The sequence below is a fragment of the Canis lupus genome, chromosome 6 (assembly GCF_011100685.1).
Source record: "Canis lupus familiaris isolate Mischka breed German Shepherd chromosome 6, alternate assembly UU_Cfam_GSD_1.0, whole genome shotgun sequence".
In the NCBI taxonomy this organism is placed as follows: Eukaryota; Metazoa; Chordata; class Mammalia; order Carnivora; family Canidae; genus Canis; species Canis lupus.
Window position 1 is genome coordinate 28,673,698 of NC_049227.1, and position 14,078 is coordinate 28,687,775.

The window sequence follows — 14,078 nt, forward strand, 5'->3', positions numbered from 1 at the left end:
CAGATCCTGCGCATGCGCTGCGGTGCTCGCCGGCCCCGCCCCTCTGTGGCGCATGGCCTGTTCCATTCCCGAGGGAGGTTGACAGTGGGGAGCCCTTGGAAGCCTGGGCCTGAAGCACAGGTGCGCTCACTGGCATTTTCCAGCCTCTCAGTACGGGAGTGCTCACTTGTGGTTATTATGTGTCTGCCCCGACGCTTGCGCCGGGTTTCTGAAAATTTGGGGCGGCCCCACCGTGCGTCCCCCCCCTCCACCTGGAAACGTTAGGACTGGCCGGCGTGACGGCCGCGTACGGAAGCCCGGAGGGCCCCCCCGGAGAGGCCCCGCCCCCCGCCTCCCCGCGACCCGCAGATTTCCCACCGCGCGGCGACGCCAGGCGGCTCCTCCTCGTCTCCGCCCCGCCGGCCGCGGCCGCGGGGGGACGTCAGCGCTGCCAGCGTGGAAACCGCGGCTGGCCGCGGGAGGCGGAAGTAACGCTCGGGCCGCGGGGGCCTCCACTGGGCTCTGCCGCCGCCTCAGCCATGGACGCGTCCCTGGAGAAGGTCCGTACTCGGGCTGGGGGGTCGCGCTGCGGCCCGGGAGCCCCCCCCCTGCACCCGCCTCCGGGGCGACTGTTTCCCGGTCGCGAGCTGCCATTGTGACCGGGGAGGGGGGCGCTCACCGGCCGTGCCGGGGGCGGCCTGGCGGCGGAGGCCCGGGCACGTCACGGTCCCCGTGGGCGGGGGGAAGCGCGGCCGCTTTTGCCCCGGGGCCGACCTTGGGGCCTGCGCGAGCAGCCCCAACAGCTCGCGGCCCCGGGAGAGCCTGCACAGGAGCCCCGGTTGTCTCGGAGCCAGCTGCAAGCTTGTAGGTTTTCAGTGGTCTCCCAATTTGCAGGGGGGGGGGGGATGGTGGAGACTGAACTTCAGCGTGACCAGGAATCCTCACCCGGGGGCCCCAGATCTTCGCCCCTAGGGTCGGAACCCGTGGGGGCGGGACGGTTTTGCAGATTCTCTCGCCCCCTGGTCCCCTCCCCTCCCCTCCCCCACGTGATTCTGACGCCGCGGTTTGGGAACAGCTGGGAGCCCCCCCCCCCACCCGCTTCCGCGGGGTCACGGAGGGGTGCGTCTTCTGTAGATGGGGAATTGCGTTTGGCGGGGTTTTGCTGCTACTCCAGCAGCTCGTGGCGCACCCCACCCCCCACCCCCGGCCCGGCCCTCTCCGAAATCCACAGATAGCCACGATTTCCTGTGGTTCGCCGTGGGGAAGCAGCAGCGTGATGTCTGTACCTGGCTGACCGCTTTGGGCAAAGCGGAGGCGGATCCTCCTAGTCGTCCTGGATGCTTAGGGCCCGTAGATGAGAGAGAACCAGGGCTTGCATCCCTTTACGGAGACCTGTCTTCGGAACCTGGCGTTCGGCCTTCCCTTCAGGCCCTTCTCCCTCTTCAAGTTTGGGGAGTCTGCTTGTGCAGACCCCGGGGGTTTCTTTTAATGCATGTAGAATTCCGGAGCAATGCTAGCTTTTTTGTTTGTTTGTTTGTTTAAGATTTTATTTATTTACTCATGAGAGACCGCGCGGAGAGAGAGAAGCAGAGGCACAGGCAGAGGGAGAAGCAGGCTCCGCGCAGGGAGCCCGACGTGGGATCAGATCCGATCCCGGATCTCCAGGGTCACGCCCCGGGCTGAAGGCGGCGCTAAACCGCTGAGCCACCCGGGCTGCCCAGGGCTAGCGTTTTAAGGTGGCTATATGTTGGTTTTGAACGGGCAGAAATGACATACTTTGTCTTTTCTTTTCTTTTCTTTTCTTTTCTTTCTTTTCTTTTCTTTTCTTTTCTTTTCTTTTCTTTTCTTTTCTTTTCTTTCTTTTCTTCTTTTTTTTTTTCTTTTTCTTTTTCTTTTTCCAGCGTGGCAGCTGCTGTAGATTCACTCCCTTGTCCCTGGCAAGTTGAAGGGAGTAATTGTAGCAGTTCAGCCAGATGTGTTCAGGTGCCTCCAGTCAGTGGTATAGCCTACGCCTCAGGTTTCTCATAAACTGGGCGGAAGGCAGTCAAGAAAAAGAAAAATAAGTTGATGTTTTTAGTGTTGCATGTTCTGCCGGCTAGGAATAAAGTCTTTCCAGGCGTGTGATTAAGTACAATGTCTACCCTGCGGTACTTGGAGTTACAGGTTAGGTCAGTGATTCTCGGCCATGTGCAGTTTTATTACCCAGGGGACATTTGGCAGCTTGTCTGGAGACCTTTCTGATGGTCACACTAGAGGGGTAGGGAGTGCTGCTGGCACAGAGTGGGGTAGAGAGGCCAAGGATGCTGCTAAACCTCCCACCTTGCACAGGACAGCCTCGGTACCAGAGAATTATCTGCTTAAAATGTTAGTCATGGCTGAGCTGAGCATTCCTGGTCTGGATCATATGTGTGATGTCAGTAGTTGGAACATAAAATGATGCTAAGATTGCCTCTCCAGTGTTGTTTCCTGTCCCAATTTCATAGGACAGAATGGGCTTTGTGTCTTTTCATTTAGGAACCTAAAGAACTGGTGTGATCTTTCCTCCACAAATACTTTTTTATAGGCAAATCTGAAAAACAGAATGGGTTTGAATCTCACTTTAAATATTACTTTTCTGGGATCCCTGGGTGGCGCAGCGGTTTGGCGCCTGCCTTTGGCCCAGGGCGCGATCCTGGAGACCCGGGATCCAGTCCCACGTCGAGCTCCCGGTGCATGAAGCCTGCTTCTCCCTCTGCCTGTGTCTCTGCCTCTCTCTCTCTCTCTCTCTATCATAAATAAATAAAAATTAAAAAAAAAATAAATAAATAAATATTACTTTTCTGGCATTTAACTAGTCGATGACACTGGTTTCTCCCTGTAAATGTTAATCGATGAAAGATTGTAAACTCTAAAAAAAATTTTTTAATTTTAAAAATAAAAAAATTTAAAAATAAATAAATAAATAAATAAAGATTGTAAACTCTCCAAATGAAGATCTGAAGAAGTACTGAAACTCCAGAGAACTTAAGGCTGGAGCATTCGCAAAGATGGCAGTGATCTTTGAGGAATTCAGAATGTGGGCTGAAAGTTTCTGCCTTAGGCCAATGTGGAAATTCTGAATGTAAGTTTTTGAAAGCTAAGACTGTGTCTTATTTTTGTATTCCCTGTAGCAATAGAGGGCCTCACATGTAATGAACAATTTCTGTTGGTGCTAAGTGGGCAGAAAAGAAAAAGAATTGCTATAATATGAATGTTAGGGGTTTCATGTTCTGAAAGACCGTTTGAATCAAAGTAAAAACATTGAATTGTGTCCATATTCCCGTTTCTTTGAGGCTATTCTGGGCTAAATTCTACATCGCAAATATAAATTCAAGAGCTATTTGAGCAGTTCTGAACGCATTCAAACTGATTCTTGCATAATTTATACTGGCTACAGAAACCACAATGTTATTTGATTCCCATCCTCTAATTTCAAGTAATTGCACTTTCTAAAATGTAGTAGTCCATCATCATTTAGTAGAATCAGTCAGTACATTTCCTTTGGTCCAAATATAATTTTGTAGTCTTGCTTTTTCTTTAATCTATATAGAAAAGAGACCTGCAATGACAGAACCCTTTTCTTGTCTTGCTTGCTTTTCTTTCACAGTAGTATCCGTTGTATCTGAAATTAGTGAAGTCTCAAGAAACAAGACAGGTCAGTTGAAGGGGCAGGGCATTCAAACCAGAAGAGTAGGTGTAGGAGCCTCAGCGCCCCAGTACTGTGTGTCCACCTCCTAAGGAACAAGGCCCTGTCACATAGTCTCACAGTGTTTACTTATGTTAATAGTCAAGTTTTAAAAAAATGCTGCAGGAAGTAATTACTCTGATGCTTTATATCTTAATAAGTGAACACACCTACATACACTTTTTAAATAAAATCCTACTACTTTAAACTTGTGCAACAGCCCAGACCTTTTCCTGTTGTTTGGAAAAGCTCATTCTTCCTGGGTGTTATGTTTGGATAAAGTGTATTGCAGTTTGTTTGCATTGACTTTAACTCTAACCTTGAATCAACTTAAATGCAGCCCTACTGGCATTCTGGGTTGGATAATTCTCTGTTGTGAGAGGGTGTGCTGTGCATTGTAGAATGTTTAGTGGCATCCCTGTCCTCTACCAGGAGCATTTCTCACGGTGGAAGAACCAGAGTCTCCAAATGAAGCAATTGTTGTTCCTGGGGTTGGGGAGATTGCCTCTAGTTGAGAACCACTGATTTAGAGAATCTGGAGCTGTGCTGTTGGGTATGGTTTGGCTACTTAAATTTATGTTAATTAAAATTAAGTAAAATCTAAAACACAGTTCCTCGGTCGGCACATTTCAAGTGCTCAACAGACAGTGCAGCTTGTGGCTGCACTACCAGAGAGCATAGATGTAGGACATTTCCATGATCACAGACTTCTGTTGGGCAGCACTGTAGAGTGGGGCTCATTTATTTGTTGTATCTAATTCTTATCTCTAAAAGAGGCAACTTTGACCCTGTTTCTGATCGAAATAATTGCATACCAATCTATTATTTTTTCTTGTACTCATTCTGAGCAAAGTTTTCCCCCCGCCTTTGGACCTGATACTGGAAAATTCTTTCGTCTCACTGTAAGTTTATAAGGAGCAATAGGAGCATGACCGGAACATCCTGATTATTACTGATACAGACTACCAGAATTTCTATTCCTGGTTTTTATTTGAAAAGTTCACAAAAGGAACCCCTATTGGCCATGTTTGAAATAACGATTTTCTGTGGTCTGACCTTTTAGACCTTGTAGAAAAGATGACGGGAAATGATAGGCTGTAATTTTAGCATTCACTTAAAGCTGATCCCTGTATCATCATAATGTAAGTGTTTTGCATACAGGTGCATGGTGGCTGAAGTGGTAAATGATTATCAAATGCTGGGTGTCCGGGAAAACATGGTACAAAGTTCCTGATCCTTAAAATTTATGACCTTCATGATTTTTTACTTATTCGAGATTGCAGAGGCAGTCAGTGACAGAGCTGTCTATAGTCCCCAGTGTGTTCCCCCATACCTAAGATTGAGTTATGATTATAGGTAGAAATTGCCTGAGTTTAATGTTAGCTGTTTTCACCTAAAGCAGTAGCCTGCTTTGATTTAGAATTTTTTTTTAAAAAATTTTTATTTATTCATAGAGACACAGAGAGAGGCAGAGACACAGGCAGAAGGAGAAGCAGGCTCCACGCGGTGAACCCGACGTGGGACTCGATCCCCGGTCTCCAGGATCACGCCCTGAGCTGAAGGCGGCGCTAAACTGCTGAGCTACCCGGGCTGCCCCTGATTTAGAATTTTTATTGAAGGCTGGCTTTGTTCAGAGGCCATTCCTGAGAGAAACATGAGGTGAATAAGACCTGATCCTTGCAGGAGGTTATGTTCTGATAGGGGCATACATGTTTAGACAAATCCTTGTATATAGCAAGGAGGAGTAAAAAATATTAAAGAAAAAATGGGGACTGCATGGAGTTGAGTGCCCAGGAAAGATTTTTTGTGGGAGAGATTTTTTTTGGGGGGTGGGGAGGGAGATTCTTTAGGTAGAATATTCAGTTCAGAACCATGGCTTTTCTAGAGTTTGTTAAAGATGTAATTGAAATGTAAATGTTTACTTTATAATGATTGTGCCCCATATCATATTGCTGGTAGAATGTAAATTAAGGGAAAGGAAACCAGTTTCATATTTTGAAGTTAAATCAGTTATAAAAAATTATTAAAAATATGCTTCCAAACACTTTGAAAATGTCCCAAACTTAGCTTACATCTATTTTTTCCAAGCAATATTCAAAATGAAAATATTATTTTTAATATTTTTTGCTTTATTAATGCAAAAAATATTATTTTTAATAATTTTTGCTTTGTTAAATGCCCAGTATTTAGTTGCCTTAAAACTGGATGGTCCTTGGGAACGCCTGGGTGGCTCAGCGGTTGGGCGTGTGCCTTCAGCTCAGGGCATGATCTCAGGATCTAGGATGGAGTCCCATATCGGGCTCTCTTCAGGGAGTCTGCTTCTCCCTCTGCCTATGTCTGTCTGTCTGTCTGTCTCTCTCTGTGTTTCTCATGAATGGATAAATAAATCTTTAAAAAAAAAAAAAAAAGCTGGATGGTCCTTGAGATCTAGCCTGGGACCCTGTCCACTTTTTATTTCTGTGGAAAATGCATTCTGAGTTTCAAATGACTGAGGGAAGAGTACACTTTTCTAATAGAACCTTCTTCCTATGTGCAGAAAAGCAGAAACAGCAAAATAAAGCCCTCATTTTAAAGTGCAGCTCTGGGGGATGCCTGGGAGGCTCAGTTGAGTTGAGTGTCTGACTCTCACTTTCAGCTCAGTTTTCGATCCCAGGGTTGTGAATTTTAGCCTCATGTTGGACTCCATGCTCAGCGTGGAGCCTACTTAAAAAATAAAACGCGAACTCCGTGACATTGAACATTTAGCTACAGTGATCTTAGGATCCTAGTGAGACTGAATTACTTATTAGACTAGACATTGTATTAGGTGGAATCCTATGAAGTTGTGGGTTTTGTGTTTTAAAAACAGTTGAATGTAAGCAGTTTCACTTTCAGCCTTTAAAAAAAAAGATTTTATATATTTATTCACTAGAGACATAAGCAGAGGGAGAAACAGGCTCCCTCTGGGGAGTCTGATGGGGGGCTCTATCCCAGGACCCCAGGATCACAACCTGAGCCCAGGGCAGATGCTTAACCACTGAGCCACCAAGGGGTCCCCACACAGTTCAGCCTTAAAGGTCTGAAGATGCATAGATCCACATGAAGGCTTCACAATCGATGGGTTCCTTTCCTCAGAAAGATTAAATCTAGCAGCGTTAATCCTACAAAGTTCCAATTCAGTGTGGGACAGAGTGATATTGGTGAGGATAATGGATATCTTTCTCTTTCTGATTCCATCCCCAAGTCCTAGGAAACACTGGAATGAAAGACTTCTATTTTCCAGTGACTATAGCATGCTTTTCTGTAGGCAATTTTTTTGTGTTCCAAGATAAATGTGTGATTCCAGATGAACTAGTAGACGTCTTAGAAATAGTTTGCTTGATATGTGGTACTTTTCCATCTGTGTGGTTGTTGGGAAGCACTTATTCATGATATATTTAAGCCTGAGTGAATTGATCTCCAGAGGAGTGGTCTCTAGCAATACATTTGTTGAAACTTAGACTTGGATCCCTAGCATTCCCAACAGATATCTTAAGGCGAGTGATTTGAATGTTGTTGTTTTTTTTTTTTAACCCTCCGCATGTTTCTGTGACAGGTTTGATCTGATGTTACTAACTGCTGCCTATTTATCTCTACCAGATTATTCTCTACCATCTATTTTTGCCCCTTTTCCCCATATATTCTTTTTTGCTTCTCTTCTTGATGAATTGGTATGATTAAATACTAATACCCTATGCAATATTTGAATATCCCTCTTCAACTAGGAATATTAAGCTACTTAATGAGCCAGTGATGACAGTAGTCTTCTTGTTGTCACAGACACACAGAGTCCATGAGAGTTAAAAAAGATTTTCCAAGAGTATCCAGTTCTTAGAAGACACAGACAATAGTACCTAGTTTTTAATGGAAAACTTTTCTGTTGAAATCAGGCAAAAGTATTTATAAATGTAGAAATTGAGATTCCAAAAAGGCAAGCCAGGTTTGCCGCTATATCAATGTCCCAGAGAATCCCTGTCAAAAATTTCCTCTTGTCCTTGGCCTGAAAGAAACAGCTGTGCTGCTGTGTCCGTGCTTCTCAGAGATGGGTAGTATTTGGGGTACTTGTTGAACTAGTGCTGGATAGCAGGCACGATTTATGTTTTTGCTGTGGAGGAAAATAAGTGATTTTGAGAGAGTTGATGATAATTGCATGGTTATCACTCTCCAGGATTCACCTCGTTTAGAAAGACAGGGAAGGCCACAATAGTAGGTATGTTAGAATCACAGGATTTTGGAGTTTTTTTCTGATTGCTTTGATCAATTGAAGAAAGGTGGTAATTTTTTTTTCTTAATATATCTAATGTGTACGTGGTAAACTAGCATTTGATGACACCACGGTCTTCTGTCCAATATGAGCAGCTGGTATTCTCACATGCTTTAGTTTTTCTTTGTTAATAGTCCTAAAATTCCCCAATTGTGAACATTCCTCCTCTGAAAAAGTTTATCAAAAATACAGTATCGTTCAAAAAACACAAACAAAAACAAAAAACAAAAAAAAGAACAAAAACAAACAAAAAAGAAAATACAGTATCATTTACTTCTGTTGATGAATGTTGTGATTTATATGTCTTAAAATTACATTTTAGGGGCACCTGGGTGGCCTGGTCAGTTTAGTGTGTAACTCTTGGTTTCGGCTCATGTCATGATCTCAAGGTTGTGAGATTGAGCCCCACAGTGGGCTCCATGCTCAGCACGGAGTCTGCTTGAGATTCGTTCTCCTCTCTCCTGCGCCTCCCTCTTGTGCTTGTGCTTTCTCTCTCTCTTTAAATAAATAAATAAATCTTTAAAAAATAAATAAAATTAGATTTTTAGACTTCTTCTTCCCTCTCTACAGGGAGCTGCTTCTCTTTAAAGGGTTAGCTCTATATTTCCCAAGCAGCAGTTATTCATAAATCATCTTTGAATCTTGCCATGTTTGCCATTTGCACTATTATTTGCTTAATATTTCTTGTAAATTGACTTTAAATTAATTCGCTCGCCTTTTTAAAATTGAGGGACAGGGATCCCTGGGTGGCTCAGTGGTTTAGTGCCTGCCTTCCGCCCAGCACATGATCCTGGGGTCCAGGGATCGAGTCCCACATTGGGCTCCCTGCATGGAGTCTGCTTCTCCTTCTGCCTCTCTCTCTCTCTCTCTCTCTCTCTCATGAATAAATAAAATCTTTAAAAAAATAAAATTGAGGGACAATTTATGCACAATAAAAATACCCACTCTAATGATACAGTTTTAATTTGGGCAGTTATATACAAACATATGACCACCAGCATGATCAAGATGTGGAATATTTGCATCTCCTTACAAAGTTCCCTTGAGCCTCTTTCCAGATATGTTTTCTCTTCCTTTCTCTCCCCTCCCCTTTTTAATTTAGATTTTGCTAAACAGTGGTATCCATGAATTCAGGGTTTGAGATGTCCCCTAATTCATGTGAAAGTAAATATATGATTTTTGTTTTCATCTTTGGTTCAACTGAAAAAAATATATACAAGAGCTCAATCAAGCATGCTTGAGAGCTGAGAACATTTTAAAAATGACTGTAGAGCAATAGTTCCCAAATTTTATGCCTTAAGATGGTTGTTTTTCTACTACAGCTTACCATTTTTGAAAGGTTGTTATAAACAACTTCTTAGTAAATGAACTTTATTAACAAATGAGTGTTTATTTGGTTGTTAATAACTGCCAACATCTGTACTACAAGTTACATCCTGTATATGGGATGTCAGATCAATTTAGCAGGTCACTACCAGCAGTTTTTAAAAAAATTAAATAGAACAAAATAATAAATAGGTTGTATTCCAAATAAGGGTAGGAATAATACTGGTGTTACTTTATACTGAGTTGATACAATTCTAGCCAAGAGCAAAAATAAGTGTTGTTTTTTTTTTTTCACTAATCTATGCAGCCCTATTCCAGATAAATTTAGAACTTCCTACTAGCTTTTAGAAAACTTTTGAGAATTACTCCCTGACTACTTCTACTGTTTTTACCTCGGATTTGACTCTTGAGTTTACTCCTCTAACATTTAAATTGTGAGAACTTTAATTGGTATTTTAACATCATAAGTGTAATATTTCTTCTTTTGATAGTGGCAGGATATTTTAATATTCTGCACTGACTGAAAGTGATGAAAATCAACTAGTGTAAACATGGCTCTTAAAAAATATTTATAAAATGCTCTGTGTGTGTGTGTCTTTCATGAATAAATAAATAAAATCTTTTAAAAGGTGGGGGGGGCAGTCCAGGTGGCTCAGCAGTTTAGTGTCGCCTTCAGCCCAGGGTGTGATCCTGGAGACCCAGGATCGAGTCCCACGTTGGGCTCCCAGCATGAAGCCTGCTTCTCCCTCTGCCTGTGTCTCTGACTCACTCTCTCTGTGTGTCTCTCTCATGAATAAATAAATCTTTAAAAAAATTTATAAAATGACAAATAGTGGGGCTTGTTTTACAAAATTAGCTATTTCAGTTCTGTGACAATTACCACACAAATGGTTTTTCTTAGCTTTGAAATTGCATTAAGCCATACCATGCATCTTTGTTAAATATAATTGAAGCAAAAATACTGAATCCATTTCATTACACAGCAGAATCAACCACAACTGAAATATAATTTATAAATTTGCAGTCTGATAACTAACAGTGTAATAGCTGTCTCTGAATCCTCAGTAATGAGCATAAAGTGGTTTTGTGATTAGGTATACACACTCTATAAATGCTTTGTTGCGCTGTTTTGGTTGTTTTTTTTGTTTGTTTGTTTGTTTTGTTTTTTTTGACAGTATGATTGCTGCAACCTTTTTAAGGCTTAGCGACCAAGGGTGAGCAGAGCCCATAGGTGTCCAGCTCAGAAGTCTGAGTTGGGCACCTGCTCTCTTTCCTAGAAAAGCACCTGAAAACCCCCACATTCACATACTTCGCAACCTGGACTGGCTCGCTTAAGGTCAGTAGGAAAGACATAGCTAAAGACTGCTGGCCTCAAAAGGGATGGTTGGAATCTGTTGATCATTTTGTTAACAGAAGGACCTTTTTTCCAGAATTTGTTCCTGGTAGGCTCCAGATTTTGAGTCAGGTCACTTTACTCAAGATTTCAAAATGTATTTCAAAATGTATTCAGATGTGTTCATTGGTAGGAAAAGAAGTCTTAGAAGTCTTCAGATGCACTACTTGCAAATTATATGTTGCCTCTGATTTTACCTTTTAACTCAGACAGCCAGGACCATAGACATTTGCATGGGCTCTACTAGGTGGAATGAGGGCGTGAGCTCTGGAGTGAACATTTTATTTTTTTATTTTTTTTTTTTAAAGATTTTATTTATTTATTCATGATAGTCACAGAGGAGAGAGAGAGAGAGGCAGAGACACAGAGGGAGAAGCAGGCTCCATGCACCAGGAGCCCGATGTGGGATTCGATCCCGGGTCTCCAGGATCACGCCCTGGGCCAAAGGCAGGCGCCAAACCGCTGCGCCACCCAGGGATCCCTGGAGTGAACATTTTAGTTGAGGCCAGGGTAACTGCACATCCTGGTTGGCCCAGAACTGTCTCAGTTTATAACTGTTGTCGTGACTTAATTGTTAATAGTGCTTCCTTTCACTCTTGCAAATGCCCTGGGTTAAATGGTATGTTTTTGGTCATCTAGTTGACACTGTGAAATTTTACCAATAGGGAGAGCATTCTGATATACTTTTTATCTGGGTGAAAACATTAAGCAAGGATCATCTTTAAAGTGAGGCCTGGGGCACCTGGGTGTTTCAGTCAACTCTTGATCTCAGCTCAGGTCTTGATCTCTGGGTTGTAAGTTCAAGTTCCACCTTGGGCTCCCTGCTGGACGTGAAGCCTACTTTATTTTTTTTTAAATCTTTTTTTTTTTCATTTTTATTTATTTATGATAGTCAGAGAGAGAGAGAGAGGCAGAGACATAGGCAGAGGGAGAAGCAGGCTCCACGCACCGGGAGCCCGACGTGGGATTCGATCCCGGGTCTCCAGGATCGCGCCCTGGGCCAAAGGCAGGCGCCAAACCGCTGCGCCACCCAGGGATCCCTGAAGCCTACTTTAAAAGGGGGGGCAGGGGGAGGCCTTAGCTCTAATTATGACTTTTGAGTAAAGGACTTTTTCAAAGTGTGAATTGCTTTATTTACTTATTTGATAAAATTGAAAAGCAATATTGCCTAGTGGTTAAGAGCACTGGTTCTAGGGTAGTATAGGCTTTGTTTTAAATTCTGACCCTACATTTGCACCCCGATGTTTTTGGCAGCAATGTCCACAATAGCTAAACTATGGAAAGAGCCCAAATGTCCCTTGACAGATGAATGGATAAACAAGATGTGGTGCGCGTGCGCGCGCACACACACACACACACACACAGTGGAATACTACTCAACCATCAAAAATGAAATCTTACCATTTGCAATGATGTAGATGAAATTAGAGTATTCTAAACGGTAAATCAGAAAAAGGCAATTATATGATCTCACTCATGCGGAATTTAAGAAACAAAACAGGATCATGGGGAATGGAGAGAAAAATAAAACAAGACAAAATCAGAGAGGGAGACAAACCATAAGACACTCTTAATCACAGGAAACAAAGTGAGAGTTGATGGAATCAGGGAGGGAGGTGAGGGATGGGGTAACTGGGTGATGGGCATTAAGGAAGGAACGGGATATGACGAGCACTGAGTGTTATATGCAACTGATGAATCACTGAACTCTACCTCTGAGTCTAACACACTGTATGTTAATTAATTGAATTTAAATAAAAAAATAAATTCTGGCCCTAAAGCATACTAACTGCCTTTGGGTTAGTCAGGAAGTAATACATATAAAAGTATTAGCGTAATGGCTGGTATATAGTAAGCAGTCCGGTAACTGTTAGTAATTATTAAGGATCACAAATCTCATTGAGCCCTTTTCCTGTGCTCGACCCTATATTGGTGCTAAGGAATTTAAAAAAAAAAAAAAAGACATTCCCTAGGAACCTAGCACAGGTACTATTTTTTCCCCTCAAAATCCTGAGACAATCTCTATCTAAATACTGAATAATAGATGTCTTTATACAAGCTTAACCTTTTACTCATTTAGGTTTGTATCTGGCTGTTACCCTGCTGTTGTTTATTAACATTTACCACACAACTGCCTTGTCTGGCACTGTAACAGTTATGGAGGATATGAAATGTGAATAAGATAATCACGGCTGCCCTCACTTGAAGCCTCTGGAGGCATGGTTTTTAGTTTTAGGGAACTGTAACAAATTATACATTTTTCTTAGAGCGTTCCTTGACAGAGTGTAGTAGTATCCTGCAGCTGGATAACATTTTGTATTTTGGATTTATCCATTTAATACAACCCCTTGAGGGTCTGTTGCATTGCCAGTCCCATCATATTCACATTTAATTTACTGGAAGTTAACTATAAATGTTATTTTCCCTAGCCACCCACTTTGTGCCACCTGCTCCACCCTCAACTTCACTTCCTAAAAGAGAGGAGGAGCCAGAACAATTTAAATATAAGCCGTTCTTCTCAATGAGCATGTGCTCTGTAGAGAGACTCAAATGGGGGAATTCAAAGCTGCATTTTCCTCCTGCCTTTCACAATGTGAGCATCTCACCATCACATATGAATTCTGGTGTTTAAAAATTAGTATTGTTCATAAGAAGTGAGTTCTAAACTAAGTCAACTGTTTTTGTCTACTCTTAGCTGAAAAAGTGTGTTGAGTCCTATAGGAAACGTCAGCTGTGTTGCACTTAGAGTCACTATGTTGATGCCCATTATGCTGTGCTTTCCTAAGGGGTTTCAGAGGTAACATGACAGCTCAAGCAAGAATCAAGCTGACTTGAGACTCCTAGTCCTACAAAAGCAGTCAAAATTAGTAGGAGTCTGAATTACTGCCTTCAAGAAGCTTATAATCTAATTGGAGAGAATATTGGAAAGATCATCTCTAAAACCACTTGCAGTAAAGGATGTAAAGAATCGTAAGGATAAAGGGCAATTGCATATTAGAATGACCCCAGTTTCATGTATTCTGTTCCATTGTCCCCATAAATACAATCCTTTTTGTCAGGCAACAGGTCCAGATTCTTTGGGTTAGCAAGAATGATAATGGTATCTTTCTTTAAAATAAATTCGTTTTTAATTTTTTTGAAGAATTTATTTATTTATTCATGAGAGACAGAGAGGCAGAGACATAGGCAGAGGGAGAAGCAGGCTCCATGGAGGGAGCCCTATGTGGGACTCAATCCTGGGACTCCAGGATCACACCCTGGGCCAAAGGCAGATAGATGCTCAACCACTGAGCCACCCAGGTGTCCCGATATTGATATCTTTAAAGAGAATAGAACAGAGTGAAGTAGTTTTATCCACCAAAGTTTCTTGGAAGTATTGAATTGTGATTTAATAG

General features: G+C 42.5%; 1 protein-coding gene across 7 annotated transcripts in view; it reads left to right on the plus strand.

The window, feature by feature from the left end:
• The first annotated feature begins 351 nt into the window (after positions 1–351).
• The window catches only part of PDXDC1 (pyridoxal dependent decarboxylase domain containing 1), a 52,437-nt gene continuing 38,710 nt past the window's right edge, over positions 352–14,078 (plus strand). For 2 of the 7 annotated variants that reach the window (XM_038540284.1, XM_038540285.1), the window contains exon 1: positions 380–539. In XM_038540284.1, coding sequence (XP_038396212.1) covers positions 519–539 — 21 coding nt within the window. In that variant the 5' untranslated portion in view covers positions 380–518. Of the gene's footprint in view, positions 540–716; positions 844–5,188; positions 5,342–10,567; positions 10,627–14,078 lie in introns of those variants that run through there. The other 5 variants (XM_038540291.1, XM_038540288.1, XM_038540286.1 and 2 more) reach the window with 3 other exon arrangements.